At 42.1% G+C, this 26,414-nt stretch overlaps 1 protein-coding gene across 1 annotated transcript in view; it reads left to right on the top strand.

Annotated features, from left to right (window-relative positions):
* HIPK1 (homeodomain interacting protein kinase 1) overlaps nucleotides 1-26,414 on the top strand; it is a 180,682-nt gene that overhangs the window by 37,231 nt on the left and 117,037 nt on the right. Inside the window, exon 2 of the mRNA XM_073615706.1 lies at nucleotides 22,197-23,265. Coding sequence (XP_073471807.1) covers nucleotides 22,199-23,265 — 1,067 coding nt within the window. The 5' untranslated portion in view covers nucleotides 22,197-22,198. The remainder of the gene's footprint in view (nucleotides 1-22,196; nucleotides 23,266-26,414) is intronic.

Genomic DNA, 26,414 nt, shown 5'->3' with positions numbered 1-26,414 from the left:
CAGTATTTGAGTCTAACTAAAGATCACTTGTTTGTTGTTCCCCTAAACTTTCATCCTGCACTATAGGAATGCTTAGATGGGATTTGTGTAACAGAAGCAGAACTTTGCAATATCTATTAAATTGACTAGTTGTGTTTATTTACTTTGATCTCTTAAAAGCCCTTTTGCAAGTAAGCCGTTGATTCTGTTCTCAAATTACTGCCCAGCATTTTTGAGCAAGAGTTTATGTAATCCTAGTGCCAGTAAATGACATAGATAGGAAGGGCAGGCTACTTGGAACAGGAAATGCTTGTACTTGTTCTAATCTGGAAGGGTTTTTTTCCTCATAGTGTAATTGAAATTTCGTTTAGAAAAGTCTGTTCTCTGTATCATGGTTTAGTGATGCAATTAAAGCAGAACTCTAACCAGAACAAGAAGAAAAAAATCACATTAAAAGGTAAATTAACAATCAGGTTTGCTGCAATATTTATAATAGCGCTGACCATTTTATGCAGCACAGGTAGCTTACAATCGAAGGTCCCTACCTCACCAGTTTAGGTCCTAGTATGTGCATCATGACTAGAGTGTGGAAGGAAACCAGAATACCCTGAGGAAATATACACAAGCACAAGAAAACATACAAACCCAGTACAAGGTAGTGTTGGGGTTCAAACTGGGAACCCCACTGCTCCAAGACAGAAATGTTAACCACTAAGCCATTGTACTGCCAGCAATATTTACCATCAATCCACAAATTTCTCCTGCAGTACTTTGTCACTAGATGTGTTCAGTAAGATGGCCAGCAGTATTTAGCCCACTTCCTCTGAGTCCCGGTTGTCCTGTACCTTGCCCTAGCCTTTGGCTGGACAGGGTCTACCCTACTCTCTCCACCTTCCAGCATGCTACTACATATGTCATTTTTGTTCTGTTTTAGGCCCCTTACAAATGGGGCTAGCTCTGAGTCCATCTGCTCAGTGGGGAATCTGTAAGCTGGTCTGTCTGCTCCACTTATGCAGAGCGGACACAGACACAGCTCACTCTCCTCTATAGGTGATCTGATGTAAAAAGATCGCCTATCTGTTTACACATGGCTGCCATCCGTTCCGATCTGCCAGAAGGATGGGGAACTGATCCCCATCTGTCAGTTTTTAGCAGATCAGATGTTGGCTGGTGTAAATGGACAGGCGATTTTGTTTTCCGCCACTGCTCCATAGAGGAAATTGAAAGATCTGGTTCACCTAAAAAACTGGCAGACTGACCCGATTGGTGTGAAAGGGCCCTTAAAGTGACTGTCAGGGGTGGGAAAAACAAACAGCAAGGTGAAGGTAATGCATTCAGATAAAAAAACTTTTACTTTTAGAACCACTTTAACCACTTGAGGATCAGTTATACTGGGGTAGATTGGCCCCTCTGAGCAAGGCGCCGTAGGTGTATGTCGGCCTCTTTAAGAGTACTATGGGGCACGCGTGCGCTGCAGGAGGCGCGTGCACGCAACGACGGAGCTGATGCACGTGTCCGCCAGGCACCTGCGATCGCTCCTGACAAAACAGAAGGTTTGTTAATGTAAACAGACAGATTTCCGTTCTGTCAGGGGTGAGGAGACTGATGTGTTCCTAATGCTTAGGAACAGCAATCGGTCTCCTCCCCCAGTCAGTCCCATGCTCCCACAGTTAAAATCACTCCCTAGGGGACACACTTAACCCCTTGATCGGCCCCTAGTGTTAACACCTTCCCTGCCAATGACATTTATACAGTAATCGGTGGCTATTTTTAGCTATGATCACTGTATAAATGTCAATGGTCCCAAAATAGTGTCCGCTCTGTCCACCGCAATGTCGCAGTCGCGATAAAATTGCAGATCACCGACATTACAATTTTTTTTAATAAAAATGCCATAAATCTATTCCCTATTTTTGTAGATGCTATAACTTTTTTTAGAAGAATACATATCAGCCTAAACTGAGGAAGAAATTTTGTTTTTACATTTTTTGGGGATATTTTGTTTATAGCGCAAAAAATACACCGCAGAGGTGAACAAATACCACCCAAAGAGCTTTATTTGTGGAACAAGATGTCCATTTTGTTTGGGTAAAGCGTTGCACAACCGTGATAGTTTTGGTTAAAGCAACAGTGCCTTATCGCAAAAAATGGCCTGGTCAATAAGGGGGCAAATCTTCCAGTCCAAGTGGTTTAAAACCAGCTTTATGCTTCCCTGAACTTATTGTACAGTGTAGATTGTTCATATGTTTGTGCTAGCTGCTGTTTTCCAGAAACTGTTGGGTTGGCTCTTCAGGTTATCAACGGTTGATAAGCCTTGCAGTTCTGACTGCATTTTACGCTCATATTGCTGTTTGCTCGGAGCTAAAGCAAAGACTTTACAATTTGTAAGCCAACCAGTATTTTTAGATAATGGCTGGCAATAGCAGCCCCATTTCTCTCTGAGAAGGTTTAAAGAGGTAGTAACACCCCCCCACCCCCCCCCACTAAACACCTATAAGATAAACGCATAATGAGATTTTATGCATCGCGTACTAGCTCATTATGAAATACTCACCATAGAACGAAGCCCTCTGAGGCGTCTGCACACCACTGAGACGGTTGACCTCTTCCCCAGTCTTTCTTCCAGGTTTGTGAGCTCAAGCGCTGTGATTGGCCAGAGCCGCGCTTGCGTCACTCCCGTACATGCGTGTGGGAGTCTCCGGTCACGGGACAGGGCCCTGAAGAAACGGCACACGCGGCCATTCAGAGTGCATGTGCCAATGTCATTGGCGCAGTATACAGTAAATATATCCTAAACGGTGCAAATTTAGGAGATATTTACAGTACCTATAGGTAAGCCTTTTTAGGCTTATAGGTACAAAGTTTACTTCCTCTTTAATACTATATTTTTTGGTTGCACAGATATCTTCGGTAATGTAGCATGGTGTAGAAAAAAATTGGTATTGGCGTATGTATAGTTATGCCAAAAAGTGGTGTTTCTGTATATTTAGAAAGCCTGACTGCATAAATTGTAGTATAAGCTTGTTCCATTTTTGACACTTATGTGTTCGTTCGTTCATGCCTCGTTTGTGCCATGTGGGGGAAAAAAAAAATTGTAGAACTGAATTTCTTTGCTGCACAAGTTGTAATGCCGGCCATACATGGAGCATATTTCTCAATTTCCCAGAAATGTGCTTCATTCCCCCATCAACAGTGTTCATGTGGGAATCCCTGCCAGGTCTGCGTAAACTGCAGCAGAGAAAACCGTGATTATTGCAAGAGAATCCGGCAGGCTGGTTCTACCTACCTTTTCTATGTGTCCTGGTGATAATCACCTGAACAGATGTGAGATCTGAAAGCGGGGGTGGGGGGGTGTTGGAGAGAAGTCTTCTTTCATTAACCCTTCACGAGAGAGTCTCTCTTCATGGTGTCTCTGGAACAAAAACAAAATGTAATTTGTCCACTAAAAACAAAGATTGGACTTAAGATATAGTGCTTCTGTTGCATTATTTCTGCTGTCATATTTTACATTTTTTTCCTTGTGGGTGGTATGGGTGGATTTGCTTCCAGAATTCAACACTCTGCAATTTCTTATATCTACTTAATGCATCACCAATGGCAATAAATCATCCAAGGAAGGTTTCTTTTAATAATTATACTTTTACCCCCGCTGACCTGCTCAGTCCCTGGCTTGACACACAAGGCTGCTCTGAAAGCGTCACCTCCGCTGGCTGGTGTACTAATAAGTCAGCAGCTACAGTATGTGTAGCTGCTGACTTAATTTTGGGGGGAGACAAGTGGAACTCCACTTTTAAGATGGCAGCTTCTTTGTAAAGTGTAGAAGGGTTTAGTTCTGCTGTAAGACAGGGCTGGAAGATCCTGGTCATCATGGGGACTAAAAATACTCTTCATTGGAGTCTTTACTTGCAGTCTCATTAACACATTGCTTTGTTTCTTTGCTGTTGGTTTATGCAGACCAAGGATCACTACCCAAAGTGATATCCCAGAATTTTGTTCCCTACTGTTCTTTGCGATAAATGTTAACCATAATTAAATCAAGAAGACTTGTGGAAAAACTGTTACGCAGCTGAAGTTCTTAATCTCACTGTCGTTTTTTTTTTAAGACGAGCCATGGCCCCTCTAACTTTTGTTTGCGTGACTGAGCGAACACAAATCTTACAACAACTGATGATCATTGCTTGTTCAGGATGTCACTTCTATTTATTTAGTTTTTTAAACTCATTTGCTATCCAAATTTCTGCCAAAGCCTGGGAAATTACTTCAGTAGCTCTTTAAGTGCATTTTAATGGGAAAATGAAAATCATGCGAGTCAAGCATTTAAAGTTCTGCAATTTTTTTTTAAACATTTTATCAGCAATTTACTTCTTAGGCTGACAATACATGTGAATTTCTTTCCTGCAACCAACGCTGTGTTCCCCCGTCAACAGCGTTGATGCAGGAATCTTTCCTGCCAGGCCATTGTCTTCTTCCAGTGGGGGAAGCCACCCCTGCCGGGAAAAGACAGTGATTTTTAGTGGCTATAGTAATGGCTATCGATAATTGCAGGTAAAACCTGACATGCTGGTTGTACCCAAGTTGATCGATCAACTTGGTACATTCAGCCTGCCTGTACACTGTTCGAATATCGACCTTGAAGACAAATAACCTTATGCCCCGTACACACGATCGGACTTTCCGACAACAAAAACGTGGAATTTTGTTCAAAGGTTGTTGGCTCCAACTTGTCTTGCATACACACGGTCACACAAATGTTGGCCAACAATTACGAACGTGGTGACGTACAAGACTTACGACTAGCTGACAAAAAGGAAGTTCAATAGCCGGTGTGGCTCCTTCTGCTTTCATTCCGAGCATGCGTGAACTTTTGTGCATCAGACGTGTGTACACACAATCGAAAATTCCAACGCCAAAGTTTTGTTGGCGGAAAACTTGAGCACCTGCTAGCCAACATTTGTTGACGGAAAGTCCGACAACAAATGTTAAATGGCGCATACACACGGTCGGACTTTCAGCCAACAAGCTCACATCCAACATTTGTTGTTGGAAAATCCGATCATGTGTACAGGCCGTAAGAGCTTCAAAGTCCACCCATACCTTGATACCAATTATAAGAGTGCACCTATGCCCAAATAACATAAAATAGTTTTTATTGCCATTTTTGATGGTTGCAAATCTCTTGTAATTCATGCATTTTTTTCTGTACTCGCACCTCCCCCCCCCCCAATGTTATGGAGCTGTGCAGAGGGTGGGGTGTTTTGTTGCCTGGGTGGGAACACTAGCCAGGAGCTATGGGGCAGGAGCTTAAAGCTGAGCTCCACCCAAAAGGGGAATCTTCGCTTGTCTGCCTCCTTCCGCTGCCACATTTGGCACCTTTTTGTGTGGGGGGAGTGAGTACCTGGTTTTGACAGGTACCCGGTTCCACTCCTGGCTCAGTTTGCCACGACGAAGTAAGCCAGAAATTGCCCCCCCCCGCGCAACAGGCCCCATTGAGAAAGCACAGCGCAACTCGCACATGTGCAGTAGAAAACAGGCTGTGGAGCCGCAACAGCACCCAAGTACCAAATAAAGTATCCTCTCGAGTGAGAACACCCCTGGATGCCTGGACAGGTAAGTATCCTAATAGTAAAAGTCAGCAGTTGTCTGCGCAATACAGGAAGTTAGCTCACTGGGTTTCTGCCAAATCTGTACTTGGAGGGAAAATAGGAATGTACATTTCCTTCAAAAGTCCAAATTCAGTTTTTTGCCCTACTAGACATGATTAGAATACTGGAAAAGCGTTTCAACCACTTGCTATCTGCTTTTAAATGCAAAAACCTATTGAAATCCTACCACCAGCAGTGTCTCCTCTATTATCACTCAAAATGTGTTTTTAGTCAAATGGTAACGTTTCCCTTTACAGTCAACTTACTGGAAACACAGCTAAGATCTTTTTACACTTTTTTTTTGTCATCTGTTCATATACTGCCTGTCATAGTTTGAGATTTTGAGACAAGAAATCCTACATTATAAAAAAAAAAAAAAAATATTTAAGTGTATCGTGATGAACCAGGATCTAGTTTGACATTTCTAAATAAAATTTATAGCTAGAGAAGTGATTCATGAACTAGTAAATGCATTTGATTTTCCTTGCAGGACGAATTGGTGAAAATGTCAGGTTTCAGGTAGAGGACTGACTTGACATTTTTACCAATTTGCCCAATATGAGTCCATCTTTGCATTTTGCCCAGCAAGACTTGGTCACTTTCTGAGTCTATAGACTTTCCACTGTTTTCACAGCATAAACTTTTTTTTTTTCCATTCAAATAACCCTTGTCCTAAGGTGACATCAAAGTTGTTGATACTGATCTTTTGAAGTTGATACCAACTGTTTTTGCTACCACTGAGAAGGAAAATAATGTTGAACTTTCATGCTGTTTGCTAGCCCAATAATATCGTTCTCTTTGTTATCTACACTTTAGCTGTTCAGGCTGGTGTAACAAACAATTCAGTTAAAGGGCAGTACATATAAACCACTTAGAGGTTTGCTCTGACAGAAAATCAACGTACACTGCAGGAAGTGAAATATGGGCAATTTAAAAGGTAAAATGGAAACTAGTTCAATAGGCGCTAGGTTACTGTAGATGGCCATGTTGCAGTGTAATGACAAATCGTGGTGGTGCTGCTCTTGTAATTTTGTGATGTAAGTCACTTCCATGCTGTAAGCTCGTTTATAGATGTTTGTTTGTCATTGTGTTCATGTAAATACTTTATACAGATTAGCTTAGAGTGGAAATAAATCTACACACAAAAAAATAAACTAATTGTAAAGCTTAGTTTATTTTAAAAAAAAAGTCATACTTGCCTCCACCGTGCAGCTCGTTTTGCACCATCTTCTGTGGTCCCTTGGTGGCCCCGCATCAGATAACACCCTAGGAGAACTGCTGTCACGGAAGTTCCCGGGCTCAGGTCAGTAAAACGGGGAGGCTGGGGGGCCGGTCACTGCCAGGTGTTTTTTACCTTAATGCATAGGGTGACTCTACTTCAGATTTTCCAGCACCTCCTGTCAGAACAAGAAGTGTAGGTAAAACTATCTGATGGAAACCTGGATGTCAAGTTTTTGTTTAACATTGCTAAGAGTTCTAATCACCACTACCTAAAACTAGAAAAACGTTTAACACTTTATCTTTAGATGTCTACAAGTACCAAGGATATTGCATGGTGAATGTCAGACTGAACTGATGACCTACTGTATATACAACACCAATCTGTTCACTCTGAATAAACTATGTAGGCATCTCAAAGAGGTTCAGCACTCTTTTGGTGGGTTCCTCCACCAAAACTGACTGTTGATATGGGGGGGAAGACTCGAGCATTTTATTTCCTTCAATCTGTAGTGGAGGGAAAAAAAATTGCTTAATATATGGCCTGCTTTAGTGTTCACTTGCATAATACTTTTCCTGCATACACTTGAAGACCAATTGAAGTTGGATATTTAGGCAGATTTTATGAACAGCCAGCACAGGCTTACCACCACCACCATTCTGTTATAGCTTTTGTGCAGGGTGTTTGACTCTACAGTCTAATAGGCAGCAAATTTAGTCCCATCTGTGTTTTACTAAAACTGGAGTGCCAAATCTGGTGCAGCTGTACATTGTAGCCAATCGGCTTCTAACTTCAGCTTGTTCAGTTAAAGGGGTTGTAAACTCCTCCATCCTATGCATTAAGGTGAAAAAACTTCTGACAGTGACTGACCCCCAGCCCCCCCCCCCCCCCCCCCCCGTTTTACCCACCTGGCCCACTTCGATCCTTTGTCAGAGACGCGTTATACCTCTTTGCCCAGGGTTCTTGGCTCTTGATTGGATAGCAGCGCAGCCATTGGCTCCCGATCACATCTGTGAGCACAGGACTACCATGAGATAAAAGATTTTGCTTGGGCTTCTGAATTAAAAAAATTTATCTGATGCCAAGTCCAAGTTTACTTTAAAGCAGATGTTTAGGGGGTGAGCTTTTACAAAAAATAAAAAAAAACCCTGCAAGACAAAGGCATAATGAGCTAGTATGCATAGCATACTAGCTTATTATGAAATACTCACCTTAGATCAAAGCCCCTGCAGCAGTCCGGCTCTGGTGCTGTGATTAGCCAGAGCTGCGATGACGTCACAGGAGCCGCTGGTAACGACACGCTAGCTGAAGCAACAGCACAAACGAGCCATTGCTTCAGTGCGCATGTGCCGATGACGTCGGCACATGCTGATACAGGTTTAAAAGATATCCGGGGTAGCTACATGTAAGCCTTATTATAGGCTTACCTGTAGTAAAAAGTGGATTGTAAGGCTTTACAACCACTTTTAGGTTCCTTTTAAGAATGAAATGCGTAAGTAAGGCTCTAGCTGTAATTGTGTTAACGCATTAAGTGCTAATTCACACCAGGTGCTGTTACAACCTGCGACTGGTGTGCTGTCCAGGAGGATTGCTGCAGTGCCGATGCACAGATGTCAGCGCATTCCACTTTTAACTTCCATGCACACCACCACAACATGGTGGTATGAACCAGGCACAAAGGTGGCAGTGCATTTTGTCTTTTTTCTTACGGTTGGACTGTGCTGAAATAGCTGCTCAACACAGTACCAGCGTGCATAGTGTCAATTGGGCCCGAATGTTAAATTGCAGCCTTGCTATTGTGTAGGTGACTCTGGACATTGGTGCCCAAAACATATCAGATATTAGCATGGTGGGCAGTCCTACATACTATGCTAAGGAGTGCCCACAATTTTGTAGAGCAAAGTTGTTTTTGTATTTTTTTTGTTTTTTTTTTTTTTTTTTATCCTTTTTCATATATTTGATGCAGAAAATAGATCTCCGTATTTGGGTGACTCCCTGAAGTCTTGGGACAATTATCGAAGGACTAATTTCACCAATTTTATGCTTGTGCAATAGGCCCAATCCACATTTTTGTTGCTTGGGCTGAGAGATCCCATTTGAATGCCAGCATGCAAAAGCAAGGCTTGTGTTTCACAGATACACATTAAGGAAAAAAATCCTTCAGCGACACAGGATTATCCTTGACTAAAAATAGACTAGTGCAAAGTTACATAACATGTTGTACATATTAAATGATTTAGTCCTTCAAGAGAGCTCTTGATGGGTGTATTTGAAAGGCAAGCGTTAACAAGGGGAAGCTTGAGGGACAGACAGTAAACTCAGAATGATACTGGTAAGAGGACAGATGTTGTGGAGATTGATGCTACCACCTCTTTTCATTGCAAAGCAATTGGAACAATTGTTTACAGTAGCAATGTTTTTTTTTTTTTTTTTCCCCTTCATTTAATGCTCTAAAAGAAAAGTATGGGTTTGGGGGTTTTTCCTCCATACTTAAATGGATGCAGCATCTGTCCCCTGGCGCCTCTACACTGAGAACCGAGTAATCGAACATTGCCGATGGCTCCGTTCTTACAGCTCTCTGCTCTGCTGCTACTTGCTCACTGGAGCGACTCTTTGAGACAGGTGCCAGTCCAGGCACCTGGTGGATCCAAACTCCCGTTGTCGGGATGACGTGTTGCCTGGACCGATTTCTGTGATGTCAGCAGATTGCGGTCCGCTCTCTGCTGAAAATGGGCCACAGGAGTGCAAAACAAATTGCACTCCTGTGACCCCCCCCCCAACAAAAACATTTCAGTTTGGCTGTATAAAAAGTGTATGTATATATGTGTGTGTGTGTGTGTGTGTGTGTGTATGTATATATATGTATATATATATATATATGTGTGTGTATATATGTATATATGTATATATGTATGTATATATATATATATATATATATATATATATATATATATATATATATATATATATATATATATATATATATATATATATATATATATATATATATTAAAAATTTTAAAAAATTTTTTAACCACTGCCCGCCCTATAGTGGATTGACGTCCGGGAAGCGGTTCTGTTATCCTGACTGGACGTCATATGACGTCCAGCAGGATAACATGCCGCAGCGCGCCCCCGGGGGCGCGCATCGCGGCGATCGGTGGAGCGGTGTGTCAGTCTGACACACCGCTACACTGATCTTGGTAAAAAGCCTCCGGCAGAGGCTCTTTACCACGTGATCAGCCGTGTCCAATCACGGCTGATCACGCTGTCAATAGGAAGAGCCGTTGATCGGCTCTTCCTCACTCGCGTCTGACAGACGCGATTAGAGGAGAGCCGATCGGCGGCTCTCCTGGCAGGGGGGGTCTGCGCTGATTATCAGCGCAGCCCCCCCGCAGATCACCACACTGGACCACCAGGGATCGCCACTAGGACCACCAGGGAAGGGGCAACATGTGGATGGCCAGGTATGTACCCCATGGCCATCCATATGTGCCAAATCTGTGCCAATCAGTGCCCACAAATGGGCACTGATTGGCACCATTATGTTGCAGTGATGCCCAGCAATGCCACCCTTAGGGGCATCACTGCAAACAAGCAGTGTCACCCATCAGTGTCCATTCATGCCACCTGTCAGTGCCCATCTGTGCCAACTATCAGTGCCGCCTATGAGTGCCCATCAGTGCCGCCTATGAGTGCCCATCAGTGCCGCCTATGAGTGCCCATCAGTGCCGCCTATGAGTGCCCATCAGTGCCGCCTATGAGTGCCCATCAGTGCCGCCTATGAGTGCCCATCAGTGCCGCCTATGAGTGCCCATCAGTGCCGCCTATGAGTGCCCATCAGTGCCGCCTATGAGTGCCCATCAGTGCCGCCTATGAGTGCCCATCAGTGCCGCCTATGAGTGCCCATCAGTGCCGCCTATGAGTGCCCATCAGTGCCGCCTATGAGTGCCCATCAGTGCCGCCTATGAGTGCCCATCAGTGCCGCCTATGAGTGCCCATCAGTGCCGCCTATGAGTGCCCATCAGTGCCGCCTATGAGTGCCCATCAGTGCCGCCTATGAGTGCCCATCAGTGCCGCCTATGAGTGCCCATCAGTGCCGCCTATGAGTGCCCATCAGTGCCGCCTATGAGTGCCCATCAGTGCCGCCTATGAGTGCCCGTCATTGAAGAAGAAAACGTACTTATTTACAAAAAAGTTTTAACAAAGAAAAACTTGGTTTTTTTTTTCAAAATTTTCGGTCTTTTTTTATTTGTTGCGCAAAAAATAAAAACTGCAGAGGTGATCAAATACCACCAAAAGACAGCTCTATTTGTGGGAACAAAATGATAAAAAATTTGTTTGGGTACAGTGTAGCATGACCGCGCAATTGTCATTCAAATTGCGACAGCGCTGAAAGCTGAAAATTGGTCTGGGCGGGAAGGTGTCTAAGTGCCTGGTATTAAAGTGGTTAATATTATAGTGTGTCTTTTTCTTCCGAAGTCCATTGGGTTGTCTTCTCTAGAATCAATAAACCTAATGTACCGCTAAAGGCTTCTGTATGACAGTCTAAACAAGTCCCATTATGTGATGCACAAGCCTTAAAACTTCCTTTATTGTCCATGCCTGAGCCAAATCCTTCATTTGTCTCGCATGTTCCCCCTGCAACATTCTTTTTGTTCCATTGTAGTGCAAGCACAGCCTACATGAGTGTCAAACTTTGTTCTGAATTTAGGAGCAGTGCAGCATTGTTGCAATGTCATCACAGGAAGCTGCAGTAGGTGGCCTTCACTGGCAGGCATAACAGGGTATTGTGGAAAAAGGGGAAAACACTGCGCTAAACAAAATATGTAAAAGCTGCTGTAAACTCAAAGTTAAATGGAAGTGGGGTAATATAGTTTAGCGTTATAAAGTGCATGTGCCAAGATACAATGATGTATGACTACATACAGTGAAATAAAGAAGTGCCAATGCAAAAATAGGATTGATAATATAAACCACACAATATGACCAATGTGATTATAAAATTGTGCAAAATACAGAAAGCGTATGCATCCAAGGGTGAGTAGAGCTGTAATGAAACATATAAAATAAAGTCCACAAAGTGAAGGATGGGGAAGATGTCTCTTCCTGTTGGGGTTACACTGAAACAAAAAGGGAAAAAAGTTGTCATCACTTAAGATAAGATGGATACTCTTACCAGCTGGGATGGACACACATGTTATACATACAGTGAGTCAAACGAGCTTGTGATCCGACAGGATCTAAATCAGGTGCTATACACAGCAGATGGATCAGCTGAGGGGTCCTCCGTTCTCCAATAATGAACTCCAAAAACAATGGCATATCCAGCAAGGTATACCTCAAGACAACTCCTAGTGGGCTCCAACGGACATAGCAAAAAAGGAGGGCTCCAGATGGTGCAGGTCAAACCAATGGGTTTATTGGAGTATAACAAAATAATTGACAATAGTAAAAGTGATCACAAAAAGTAAAGGTAAATAAAAAGCAATGTGGGGTGCAGTAAATGCTGGACCAACGCGTTTCGAAACCAAAGGTCTTCAACGGGTATATCTGTCCCCTCACATTGCTGCGACAAATAACTTCCTAGACCCTGGTCCACCCAAGGAAAGGGAGGGACCGGAAGAAGGTTCAAAGGGCTTGCCCTCCAAGCCTCTATCTCATTTAAAACTGAATAAAAAGTATTACAAACTCAGCATATCCAATATTAAAAAGGAAATCTTGTAAACCTTATTTCGGTATAGATAGACACATATATGCAAGAATTTTTTTTTTTTTTTTTTTAATATGGTCAAAGAATCAAACCTCTCCTATATGTGCTCTGCATCTCGCCTGAGATATACATAATTTGTAGTGCCTGTGTCCACATGGGGCGGAGAGCTTGGTCAGCTTGGAATCCAGGAACATGCTGGCCATTAGCAGGGTGATACGGCCGGAGCTCTCCATGGTACCACAGATGCCAGTAGGGTTTTTTTTTTTTTTTTATACTGTACTGATCGTTTATGTATGTTGTTGGTCCAATATGGAATCGCTGATCAGTTCTGTTAAAATTGGTTTGTACGTTAGAAGCTCCAGCTCAATAGTGCATGCAAACCGTGCTAGATGAATACAGCTTGCTGAGGTTGACTAAAGGCTGCCAAATTTCCTGAGAATTAAGACAACGGCTTTACAGTTAATTCCTTGTCAGAAAATAGAAATCCATTCTTATTCACTTGTGAAAACTTGCTTTTGTTATACTACTGAAATGTGGCCTTCAGTCAGAGCTGTTTCTCTGTGAATCTGAATAGGAGGGTGGTGTGTGTGTGATAGGAAAAACACCACCGGTTTCTTTGAATGTCAGTACACAGCTGCACTCTTTGCATTCAGCTTGCGATAAAGCAACAACCCCCACAGGACATCGGTTACTAATTTCCAAGGGTCACATTAATCACGGTAAGAGGTCGTCTTGTTCTGCTTCTCGTTGATTGATTTCTGTTCATTGTACAAGTTGACTGCACTGTTATTTTCTCCTTTCCTCATTTGGTCTCTGACCTCAAGACTAGACTCCAGTTTTTTTGACTAATCCTGTTCAATGTTTAGAGAGGCAATCACATAATTAATACGGAGGACTGAATTACAGGTTTGCTTTCACCACCATTTGAAACCTGTTCTTTGCTCTTTTGATGATTTAATACTATAGCTATTCAGATGCTTAGGGGATCTGTATTTTATACTAGGCGTTTTTAATGTTTATACGTTTTTCTAGCTTGTAGACTGTATGACGTTTGACTGTTAACTATTACTGTTGGGCTCATTAACATCATGCACCATGGGCAACAATGCTCAACGCAGGTCCAACGTAAAATACAATTTTCAGTAGGCTTACTTTAGATCAACACATTGTTGTGCCGTGAACGAAAATGGGGCATACTGGATTTAAGAGCTATGTGCTGCAATACAAAATCATTTGGTTCCTGCTGTGACAATGCACAACTCATTAAAAAAAATTAAATAAAGCATGATATCACTGCTTAAAGCGCCTTTAACATGCCTTAAGGGGAAAGATCTTAAGCTAGCTAAAGTGTTTTCACTAAAGAGCTCCAGCAATAAGCCATTTTAAAGTTGAAGTTCAAACAAGTTATTTTGTTCCTTTTAGCTGCAGTCACAAGTTAACGGTAAGGCCTCATGTACACTGCTGCTGGTAAACGGAAGTTTAGGAGCAGTTGGGCGTTTTTTTTTTTTTTCCAACTGCCCCTGAACTCTCCTCCTGTTATCTTATCTGTCCATGTACACAGGGTCGTTTACAGTAGTTTTTAGGCAGTGGAGTTTATAGGCTTTTTTGGAACGCAAAAAAAGCATTCAGAAGCTGAGTTTACAGGCATTTCAAGCACAAAACGGGGTAACTGGCATTTAGCTGTGTTTCGTTTACAGGAGTTTTCATTTTTGGCTATTAAAATTTTTTTTTTTGTAAACACGGCAAAATGGACGTTTTTTAAATGTCAGTTACTTCTGTCAAGTTAAACCGTTCAGGGGAGGTTGTAAAAACGTCCCATGTACATTAAACCTAATGAAGGATGTACCATATCTGTCAGGCAGATGGATCCTGTAGAAATCCTCTGACAGGTTTTCTTTCTCAACTTCTGGTACTATGGCAGTTAATAGCCGTAAATTTTTATGTGAGCTGCAGCAAAAAAATCCGACAAACTCCCCCCTCCTACCGCCATTCCTTCATTGCAAAAAGCTTGTGCGTTAATTACACTGCATGTAACATGATCTCTGAACGGGGGAAAGTCTGTCTAGATTCTCTCCCCCATTCAGAGAATTTGTTATATACAGTATAATCCAGCTGCCTGACAGACGTGGGACATAATTACAGGTTAATCTGACCATACACTAGAAGACTTTCAAAAGACTGTTTTTTATATATATTATACTCTATACAGTATCTCACAAAATTGAGTACACCTCACATTTTTGTAAATATTTTATTATATTTTTCATGCGGCAACACTGAAGAATTTACACTTTGCTACAATGTAAAGTAGTGAGTGTACAGCTTGTATAACAGTGTAAAATTGCTGTCCTCTCAAAATAACTCAACACAGCCATTGTCTAACCGCTGGCAACAAAAGTGAGCACACTAGTGAAAATGTCCAAACTGGGCCCAATTAGCCATTTTCCCTCCCCGGTGTCATGTGACTTCGTGTTACAAGGTCTCAGGTATGTTAAATTTGGTGTTATCGTGCATTATCTCATACTGGTCACTGGAAGTTGAACATGGCACCTCATGGCAAAACTCTGAGGATCTAAAAAAAGGAATTGTTTCTCTACATAAAGATGGCCTAGGCTATGAGAAGATTGCCAACACCCTGAAACTGAGCTGCAGCATGGTGGCCAAAACCATACAGCGGTTTAACAGGGCAGGTTCCACTCAGAACAGGCCTCGCCATGGTCGACCAAAGGAGTTGAGTGCACGTGCTCAGCTTCATATCCTGAGGTTGTCTTTGGGAAATGTATGAACGGTGCCAGCATTGTTGCAGAGATTGAAGGGTGTAAGGTCAGCCTGTCAGTGCTCAGACCATACGCTGCATCAAATTGGCCTGCATGGCTGTCCTCCCAGAAAGAAGCCTCTTATAAAGAGGATGCACAAGAAAGCCCCCCAAACAGTTTGCTGAAAACAAGCAGACTAAGGGCATAGATTACTGGAACCATGTCCTGTGGTCTGAGACCAAGATAAACTTATTTGGTTCAGATGGTGTCAAGAGTGTGAGTACAAAGACAAGTGTCTGGCCTACAGTCAAGCATTGTGGTGGGGGTGTCATGGTCTGGGGCTGCATGAGTGCTGCTGGCACTGGGGAGCTACAGTTCATTGAGGGAACCATGAATGCCAACATGTACTGTAACATACTGAAGCAGAGCATGATCCCCTCCCTTTGAAGACTGGGCTGCAGGGCAGTATTCCAACATAACAACCCCAAACACACCTCCAAGACTACCACTGCCTTGCTAAAGAATCTGCGGGTAAAGCTGAGGGACTGGCCAAGCATGTCTCCAGACCTAAACTCTATTGAGCATTTGTGGGGCATCCTCAAACGGATGGTGGAGGAGCGTAAGGTCTCTAACATCCACCAGCTCCGTGATGTCGTCAAGGAGAAGTGGAAGAGGATTTCAGTGGCAACCTTTTGAAGCTCTGGTGAACTCCATGCCCAAGATGGTTAAGGCAGTGCTGGAAAATAATGGGGGCCACACAATATTGACACTTTGGGCCCAGTTTGGACGTTTTCATTAGCGGTGTACTCACTTTTGTTGCCAACGGTTTAGACATTAATGGCTGTGTGTTGAGTTATTTTGAGGGGACAGCAAATTTACACTGATATACAAGCTGTACACTCACTACTTTACATTGTAGCATAGAAGTTGTCACATGAAAATATATATAAAAAAAATATATATAGATGATATATATGATATGCTTCAAAAATTCACGGAACACTTGATGAATGTTTGAAACTACTTCAAAATGTCACTTGCTTTTACTATTTCATTTTGGAATGAAGGGACTTTAACAAGTGAAAACCGCATACACTGTTAGAAATTGGTTTGCTTGAGAAATTTTCCATCCTGCCCTTTCACATTTTCTCGTCATTGCGGTCAAAAATGAATGTAGATTCTATCTCAATAATTAGAAAATAAAACGAAAGGCTGCCGTGGCTGTCAATTCGATCCCGGGAGCAGAGTGGTGGTGGTGGGGGGGGTGGTTGGGAGGGCCGAGCTGTGCATGTCTATGGATAAACGCAGCCTGGCTTAGAAGCAAAGCTGAATCTTTGCCAGCAGGCAAGCGGCTTGCTATAGTGGCAAACTCAGAAGAGGAGCTGAGAGCACCAGTGAGTGATCCCAAAAGGAGGTTCGGTCCGCTTTGTGCAGTTCCATTGGACAGAGCATGTAAATATAACATGTTTGTTTTTTTTTTATAACCACCTTTTTAACCCTTTAATTTTTACATTGCACGTAAATACCAAAATCTAAAAATCTGAAGTTTTCATTTTTCCCTTTCAGCATTTGCGAAAGACCCCCAAAACATATATTTTCTGAAAGCATTTGACCTCTATAATAAAAAGCAGGTGCTACTGATTTTTTTTAGGCCCCGCAATATTTGCACAAATGTTTATCAAAACAATATTGTTGCTAAAAATGCACCAAAACCATTGGTAGGTAAAAACGCATAATTTGTCTTGACATTTAAGATAAATGAAGTTTAACTGTGCAATTGCCAGCGGGAGTGGCAGTGGAGGGAGTCTGCAATTGCAACAGATCCGCGCTGGCTGGGGAGGGGGTTTGGTGGGTGAAAATTAGTGATGGGGGAATAGATGTATTGGGCAGAGGCTAGTGTGGGGCGGATAGAACAATCATTTGAGGTAGTGGGAGGAAGCAGCGGGTGACGGGTAGAAAGGCAACGGCAGAAGGGGAGGCTTCATTTTAGCTGTATAACTGATCAGTGGCTTGTTGGCTGCTAATTGGAGCTATTATTTTGTTTGGCAGAGTCTGCTGAACATTTCTGATATAAGGCTCCTTTCACGCGGGGGCGTCGTCGACTGTAAAACTACGCTATTTTTAGCGACGCTTTACCGTCGTTTTAGCAGCGGTATTCGGCTGCTAGCGGTGCGGTTTTACACCCCGCTAGTGGGTGAGAGGGTTAAAAACCAACGCAAAGAGCTGCTGCAGCAGCGCTATGCCGGCGGTATAGCCACGCTGCCCCATTGATTTCAATGGGCAGGAGCAGTGTACACCTCTCCTTCACCGCTCCAAAGATGCTGCTAGCAGGGCATTTTTTAGCGTCCTTCCAGCGCACCGCTCCAGTGTGAAAGCACTTGGGGCTTTCACATTGGAGACACAGCAGCGGCTCTTTCAGGGCGCTTTGCAGGTGCTATAGTGCCTGCACAGCGCCCTGAAAGTGCCCCAGTGTGAAAGGGGTCTTAGTTTATGGTTACTGAAGTGACCATGTTAGAAGAGGCACGTAGGTCTGTATGGACTTGGCCACCTGCAGGCAGTTCTGTAGGTCCATACAGACCTTGCAGTGAAAAGGTTAATGGTTCATAGATAAGGACTGAATTTCAACAACTTTAGACAGCTCTGCTTTAGATTTTTATCAAAAAAAAAAAAAAGTCTTGGGACTCTGGATCATATTGAGAAACTGTCAGATCTGCAGCTTCTATGCTGACAGTCTTGTTTCTGCTGTATGGGGAATGCGAGTTCAGGAAATCATACTAGCTTTTAGATATGCATCTAATGATTTTGGATAAAGACACTAAAGGATGTATTGTGGTTGCTTAGAGGTCAGTTTTTAATGTATTAATACCATATTGTATTCATTAATGAATTATGTATTGTGTATATATTCACTGGGTATGATGCTTGTTGGACTATTAGATTGGTTTCAGAAATCTTGGTTTTGGGTCAACGATTTTTGTGTTTGTGTGGTGTTGTTTTTTTTTTTTTTTTTTTTTTTTTTTAAATTTCCTTTCCACCACTGGCTACTAAACCAAAGGACCAGGTATGACTGTTACGGACCAGGTATGACTGTTACGGACCAGGTATGACTGTTACGGACCAGGTCAAAGCTGGTATCTACAGGCAAAACGTTTCTAGTTTTAGACCGACTGGAGATGGGTGCTTTAATCTATTTGTTTTTTTGCTTCAGTTAGGGAGATTCACCCTCTACTCTTCTAATTCTGATAAAAACTTAAACGCGGCTATTTAGCGTTTATAGGTTAGCTAACATCTGAAAAATGCTGCCAAACTTATTCTACAGCAAACACTACTGGCGTTTTAAAAACGTCAAGCGTGCATGAGGCCTTTTGTGAAAGTAAAGAAAAATCATAAAGGGGGAATCTTCCAATGGAAACACTAGTTCTAGTGACAACCAGGTATTCTGGGGGGGGGGGGGGGGGGATTAGGGAGAATTTCCTCACTTTATGTTCTGGCTATTGGACCGGAAATGACAAACTTCAGCGTTATGACCCTCCCTTACTCTATCCAAAATGGGGGGGGGGGGGGGGGGTTGCATTGAATTCTACTTTTAAATTAACTTATGGTTTGTTTAGCTATCACACTCTTTTTGCTTGGCTGTCAAGAGTGCAGAGGGGAAGCTCCCATGTCACAATCCATCCCGATGTGGCCATAAGGGGCGTCTGATTAGCCAGTCACCAAGGCACAGGCTGTGTCAGATTGGAGATAAGGAGCCGTCTGCTCACTATACATGGAATTACCAGTTTGATCTTCTCTTGCAAGCACCCTGAATCTGTATGATGAATTTACCTGATTTCTGTTGGATCTCTTGGTAGTAAGATTGCCTTTTTTGTAAAGATGCAAGTAAATTTCTTTGTTTTCTATTTCAATATTTTCTAAGAATGAGTGGTAAATGTACTGTATCATTCAAGTGTGTATTCTGCAGTTTCTCCAAACTTAAATTAAGTCAGTAGCTACAAATACTGTAGCTGACTTTTAATTTAAGGACCCTTCCCCATCTAGGAATCCAATGATTTCTGCACCCCAGCTGATTCTTCTGTCTTTTAGGTGTATGCACTGGGCATCTTGGGTAAGGGAAACGGCAGTGAAGCCTTCCGGATTCACAGCTGGTCTCCTACTGCACATGCGCAAGATGGGCTGCATTTCCTGAATGGTCCTGCACTCTTCTGGGGCCTGTGTGGTTCCATAAGGCTGTGGGGGAGGAGGGCCCAGACATCGTTGTAGATCGCCGCGGCGATGAAAGCAGGAAGTGGGAGCAGGTAGTTGTCAAAACCAGGTGCCCGCGCCCCACAAAAAAGTTCCGAATGTGGCAGTGGAGGGTGAAAAAAAGCAACAAATCGCTACTGTAAATATTACTTTCACAGGTCTACAGTAAAAAATGAACCCCTTACAGTAGCGATTATCTGCTTTTTTTTTTTTCCCATTATGTTACTAAACGTCTTAGACCTGGTTCACACGATGCGTTTTTTGGTGCTTTTTGCAGAAACGCACTACAGTTCATTTACATGGTTTCCTATGGGACCCGTTCACATCTATGCTTTTCAGCTGCTGTGTATTTGGAAAGGGTGGGACTTTTTTTTTTTTTTTTTTTTTTTTTTAACGCTAAACGGTGCTTTTTTTCATTCAATATACTTCAATGCAGAAGCTGCAGAAAAGCATGTAATGCGTTTTTGCAGCAATTTGTGTTTGTGTTTTTTTTAATCTGCCCAACAACAAATTGGCCAAAAAAAATGCAAAAATGCAAATCGCAGCAAAATCATGTGCGCAAAAATCAAAAGGCACAGCAAAAAGCACTGCAGAAACAGATCAAAAGCAAACTGCATAGGTGTGCACCGAGCCTTATGCTGGTCACACAGATCAATTTTCAGACGAGAATATTCAGACGAAAAATCTTTGTACGTTCACTGAGTGAAAGAATGTTTGAAATTTTCACTTGATTTTAACATTCTGTTTTTAAAAGTAATGTAATTTATGAACGAAAACCACATACACTGTCTGAAAATTCCTTTGACCAAAAAGTTTTCTATTTCCAAATTTTCACGTCACTGTGGTTGAAAATGAACATCGATTTGACCCCACTATTAGAAACTCGAACGAAGGTTCTTAAAATGGAATTTTTTTTTTTTTTTTTTTTTGAAGGAAGACATTGTTTTTTAAATTTTGATCTCTGAATCTGATGTTATTTACCAGATTCACCCTTTAATAGTATATACAGTATATCTCCTCTAGGGCTGAAACAATTAATCGATCGACAAAGAATCGATTATGAAATCGATTATGAAAATAGTAATCGATTAATTGGCCAGTAACATAATGGGGTTAAAAAGACCCCTAAAATGAGCCCTTTATAGAAGAGCAAATCGCTTCTGCAAATATTACTTTCACAGTTCTACACTAAAAAAAATTAACCCCTTACAGTAGTGATTATCTGCTTTTTTTTTTTTTTTTCTACTATAAAGGGCTAATTTTAGTTTTTTTAACCCCATTATGTTACTAAACGTCTTAGACCTGGTTCACATCTATGTGTTTTTTGGTGCTTTTTGCAGAAATGCACTACAGTTCATTTACATGTTTTCCTATGGGACACGTTCACGCAAAACGCTGCTTTTTTGGTTCAATATACTTCAATTGAAAAGCTGCAGAAAAGCATGTAATGCGTTTTTGCAGCAATTTGTGTTTTTTAATCTGCCCAACAACAAATTGGCCAAAAAAATGCAAAAATGCAAATTGCAGCAAAATTACGTGTGCAGAAATCAAAACGCACAGCAAAAAGCACTGCAGAAACAGACCAAAAGCAAACTGCATAGGTGTGTACCGAGCCTTGCTGGTCACACGGATCAGTTTTCAGACGAGAATATTCAGACGAAAAATCTTTGTACATTCGCTGCATAAAAGAGCAAACGTTCTTAAAATGACATTATTTTTGAAGGAAGACTTTGTTTTTAATAAAAAAATTTGATCACTGAGTCTATTTGCCAGATTCACCCTTTAATAGTATATATCCTAATAGTATATACAGTATATCTCCTCTAATAGTATATACAGTATATCTCTTCTGTCTCTTATTCTCAGAGTGGATTAGATATTTTGCTCCCTAACCATATAGTTGGTTATTTATATTTAAGACTAAATGACCTTTTTTTTTAAAAAAAAAAAAAAAAAAACTTTACACATTAACTAAATTATACACCACACTTCTGTTAATAACCTTAAAAAAAAAAAAAAAAAAAATCGATTTAATCTAAACAATAATCGGCCAACTAATGGATTATGAAAATAATCGTTAGTTGCAGCCCTAATCTCCTCTGTTAGTATATACAGTATATCTCCTCTGTGAGTGTATACAGTATATCTCCCCTGTGAGTGTATACAGTATATCTCCCCTGTTATTCTCAGAGTGGATTAGATATTTTGCTCCCTAACCATATAGTTATTTATATTTATCACTGCATAGCGATATTTAAGAATAAATTGCCTTTTTTTAAAACTACATATTAACTAAATTATACACCACACTTTTTTAAGGTTATTACCCGATTATTGGTTAATTGAAACAATAATCTGCCAACTAATCGATTATGAAAATAATCGTTAGTTGCAGCCCTAATTTCTTGTATTTTGGGCCTCATGGAACTTCCTTTGTTAAATGTTAACTTTTTAGATGCTTTCCTTTCAAATTCCATTATACAGGAGAATGAAGGAGATGTATATTTTTTTTGGTTGATATGGAAATCAAGTTAATCAATTTACACACAAGGCTTATTGTGTATTAGCCTTATAGACTTTTGTGTATTAAGACTATTATGACTATGTCTTATTTCTAAGTCTTTTTTTTTTTTTTTTTCTCTCAGGTATGGCATCACAGCTGCAGGTGTTCTCCCCTCCTTCAGTATCGTCCAGTGCCTTCTGTAGTGCTAAGAAACTCAAAGTCGAGCCTTCTGGCTGGGATGTTACGGGACAGGGTAATAGCAACAAGTATTACGCACACAGCAAAAACCTTGCTCAAGGGCACACAAGTTCATCTCACCAGGTAGCCAATTTCAGGCTACCTGCCTATGAGCCCAACCTCTTAATCCCAGCCGCTGCAGCAGAGCACATTGTGGTAACTGCTGCAGACAGCACAGGCAGTGGACCCACAACCTCCTTCCAGAGCAGACAGATTTTAAATCATAGAAGTAACCTTTTACTGGAACCCTACCAAAAATGTGGACTGAAAAGAAAAAGTGAGGAGGTGGACAGCAACGGTAGCGTGCAGATTATTGATGAACGGCCACCTCTGATGCTGCAAAACAGAACCGTGGTGGGTGCTGCTGCCACAACCACCACTGTAACCACTAAAAGCAGCAGTTCTAATGGCGAGGGTGATTACCAGCTTGTTCAACATGAAATCCTGTGTTCCATGACCAACAGCTATGAGGTCTTGGAGTTTTTGGGAAGGGGGACTTTTGGCCAAGTGGCAAAATGCTGGAAGCGTAGCACAAAGGAAATTGTTGCCATTAAGATCTTAAAGAACCACCCTTCCTATGCCAGGCAAGGTCAAATAGAGGTGAGCATCCTCTCACGCTTGAGCAGCGAAAATGCAGACGAATACAACTTTGTGCGTTCCTATGAGTGCTTCCAGCACAAGAACCACACTTGCCTTGTTTTTGAAATGTTGGAGCAGAACCTTTATGACTTCCTTAAGCAAAACAAGTTCAGTCCTCTTCCATTGAAGTATATCAGACCTATCTTACAGCAGGTGGCCACTGCCCTAATGAAGCTGAAAAGCTTGGGGTTAATCCATGCGGATTTAAAACCAGAGAACATAATGCTAGTTGATCCAGTTCGCCAGCCTTACAGAGTGAAGGTGATAGACTTTGGTTCTGCCAGTCACGTATCAAAAGCAGTGTGTTCCACCTACCTACAGTCTCGGTACTACAGGTAAGTTTTTTTTTTTTTTTTGGCGATTTTTACATAAATGTAACTAATGAAAAGGCATCTGAGTTTTTTTGTTTAGATTTATATTTGCCTTGGTGGATGCCTCTGCACTGAAAACCAAGCGATCGAACATCGTTGATCGCTCGGTTTTCAAAGCTCCGTGACCAGAGAGCTGTAGACTGTCAGTTACAGCTCTCTGTTCCCCCCCTTGCTCACTGGAATGCTGAGTTTTATGGAGGGGCAGAGCAGCCAGCTCAGGCTCCCAGTTGCTCGCTGACAGGCATCACCTGGACTGATATCCGTGACGTCAGCAGAGAGCCAACTTTAGGCCGCTCTCTGCTGAAAACCGTTCACAGGTGTGCAAAACGAATTGCACTCCTGTGATCCAAAGGAGAAGCCCAGCCAAACTAGCTTTGTCTGGACTTCTCCTTTTAAGACCTTACACAATTGTGGTTTGTATAAATGTTTTACAAAATTTACGAAGGTGGAAATGTAACATGAATTTGGTGGTTTTCAGTTGTGGAGAATTTGCAATTTGACTTTATTTCCAGTAGAATCCGTTATCGCTAATGCATTATGAAAAAGTCCTTTTATTTTAAATGAATTCAAGTCAGTTGTTTAGGCCCTTAACAGACAAAAATAAGTGCAGCTTAAAATGCATGAAGATATACAGGAAATGATCAGTACGGGCTCGTTGTACACAAAGCGTCATCTTTTTAGAGGGAATTTAACAGGCGGTGATGAGGTACTATGCCACCTTACTGCCTGTTGGTACCACTCAGTTGCAGGGTGGCCCATTTCGATTGAATTGGTTACGTTTGGTAGGCAGGTCTACCGGCTGAGTGTGACAGGGAAGATAAATTTTGCTGCGATGCAAAAGGCAGGCAACATGTGTACACTTCGTCCATTGCCTTTGCATCTTAAGGGGGATGATTTGAGGAGATGGGGTGTGCTGCACCGCATGTTTTTACCTCCAACCCAAAGGCAAGTGTAAACTTGACCTAAAGGTAGCCATAGATTTTGATACATGTGTGGCCACTGCAGTTTAATGGAAGTCAATCTCCTAATTGACTTTTGTTCAGCTTCCCTGTTGGATTAAAGTGGCTTGACCAGTAACTATAGTAGGAGGATTCCTCCATCCACCTTGAATGGGGGAATTGCTTTAGTTTTTTTGTTCTGTCAGGTGGCAGTTAACAAAAACCATCTATGGCCAGCTGAAGGCTGGCCATACATGGATTGAAATTTGGCTGGTTTAGCAGCGACTGGCCAAACTTCAATCTATGTATGGGCAGTGAGGTTGTTCAGAAGTCAGTCTTGCGGTTAAATTCTTGCAACTGACCTGTTAGGGTTTGCTTTGCTCAATCAGCATTGCCAGCAGCACTGTTCTGACAGGAAGGTTCACCATTGTCAGAGTTCAATACCACAGCAGGAAGGATTGATTGTGATTATCTGCTCTTCTCCTTTTTTTTTTTTTTTTTTTTTTTTTTTTTTTTCCCGTTAAGCCCTACGAGTTGAACGAAAAAACTGACACATCACAGTACCAACAAAAGCAATGTTAGTGCGGCGATCTTCCCCACTGTGCTATTTTCCCACCGCCAGCGTACACTAATCAGCGTTGTCAGTCGGATGCTGGTTTTCCGGCATGTCTCTTGGACAAAAGCCGGTTGTTCCCGCTAAACTGGTCAATTTTCAAAAAGTGTGTACCCAGCTTCCCAGCTTAACTTTTGCACATCTAGGGAGAAAGAATCTGAATGTAAACAGGCCCAGGGGAAAAAAAAAATTTCAACTGACAGCCCATTTTGTGAGGTTTTTTTTTCCCTTAATGCACAAATGCCCCTTATTAACTGTTTACGTATTGATTTCACTCGTTACTTTTCACTTATTCAGTGCTGAGTCACACCAGCGCGATGTGGGAACCAGCGCAATTCCAGTGCCGGTTCCCACATCATATAGAACTCGCAGGCAGTTCACGCTGCCCTATGCAAACCGATGCGGGTGTCAATAGTACGTTAATGACACCCATAGATTGGTTTGCATATTGCAGTGCGAACTGTGAATTCGGACAGGAATCGGATTGCATGGTGTGAACACCCATGCGATCCGATTCTGGTGAAAAGGGTCCTGCGTGACTTTGGTCCGAACGCAATGCAGGTTCAGCCATACAATCTGTATGGCTGAATTTGCATTGCACAGACATTGCATGTGATCTGCACAGCAGTGCGGTGTGAATCGCATGCAATGTCTGACATCGCACAAGTGTGAACTGACGCTAAGGCTTAGTTTTACACTTGTGACTGCTTTACTGCTCCCTGCAGCTGCCTCCTAAGTCATGAGGGTATGTATATGTTGCAGCCACATTGCTTTGCTTCATGGCAAAATTTTTCCACCTGATGCAATTTGCGGGAATTCCATCAATTCGAGTGTATAGGGGCCATTTTGAATTGTCTGATGTTGCAGGCTTTTAGGGGTTAAGCAGGCAGTGAGAAGGTGATATACTGCTTCCAACCTGTTGAACTCTAAGAAGCATTTCACCTCAGATCTTCAAAGGGTTACCACTAGTTTAAGTGGTCCCCTCCCCCAGACTGACAGTGCTGCTCTCCAAAGGTCCCTCTGTGCTCCTTCATCCAGAGTGTAGGCACTCTAATACAAAAGGTGTTTTACTGGTTAGATCACCAGGGGAAAACCGAGGGAAAAGTGAAAAAAATGCAGTCACCACATCTAATGATTTGTAAGCTGCAATGTATTACATTTTTGGTTTTGAGTTTAACCGCTTCAGCCGAATGTTGGCTACAGTGACCTACTTTGCTGGGGGGGCATGCTGTGTGATCAGCGAGTCTGGGACGATCCCAACTCCTTATCACGAGATCAGCTGTCAGTAAAAAATAAAGCCGATTGCCGGCGGCTGTCAGAGGGACATCGGTCCCGATCAAGGAGAGCAGCTGCCAACTCATCTGTGCCACCTGTCAGTGCCCACCAGCACCCTCCATCAATGTCACCAAACAGTGCTGCCCATCAGTGTCGCCTACCAGTGCTCTCTCATCAGCGCATATCAATGAAGGAGCAAAGTTACCTGTTTGCAAAATTTTATAACTATGAAACATGATTTTTTTTTTTCCAAAATTTTCTGTCTTTTTGTTTAACAAAAAAAACCC

Source organism: Aquarana catesbeiana, linkage group LG02, assembly GCF_042186555.1.
Source record: "Aquarana catesbeiana isolate 2022-GZ linkage group LG02, ASM4218655v1, whole genome shotgun sequence".
NCBI classification, from domain to species: Eukaryota; Metazoa; Chordata; class Amphibia; order Anura; family Ranidae; genus Aquarana; species Aquarana catesbeiana.
Note: the sequence above shows the minus strand (reverse complement) of the source record. Positions and strands in the feature narration are given on the sequence as shown.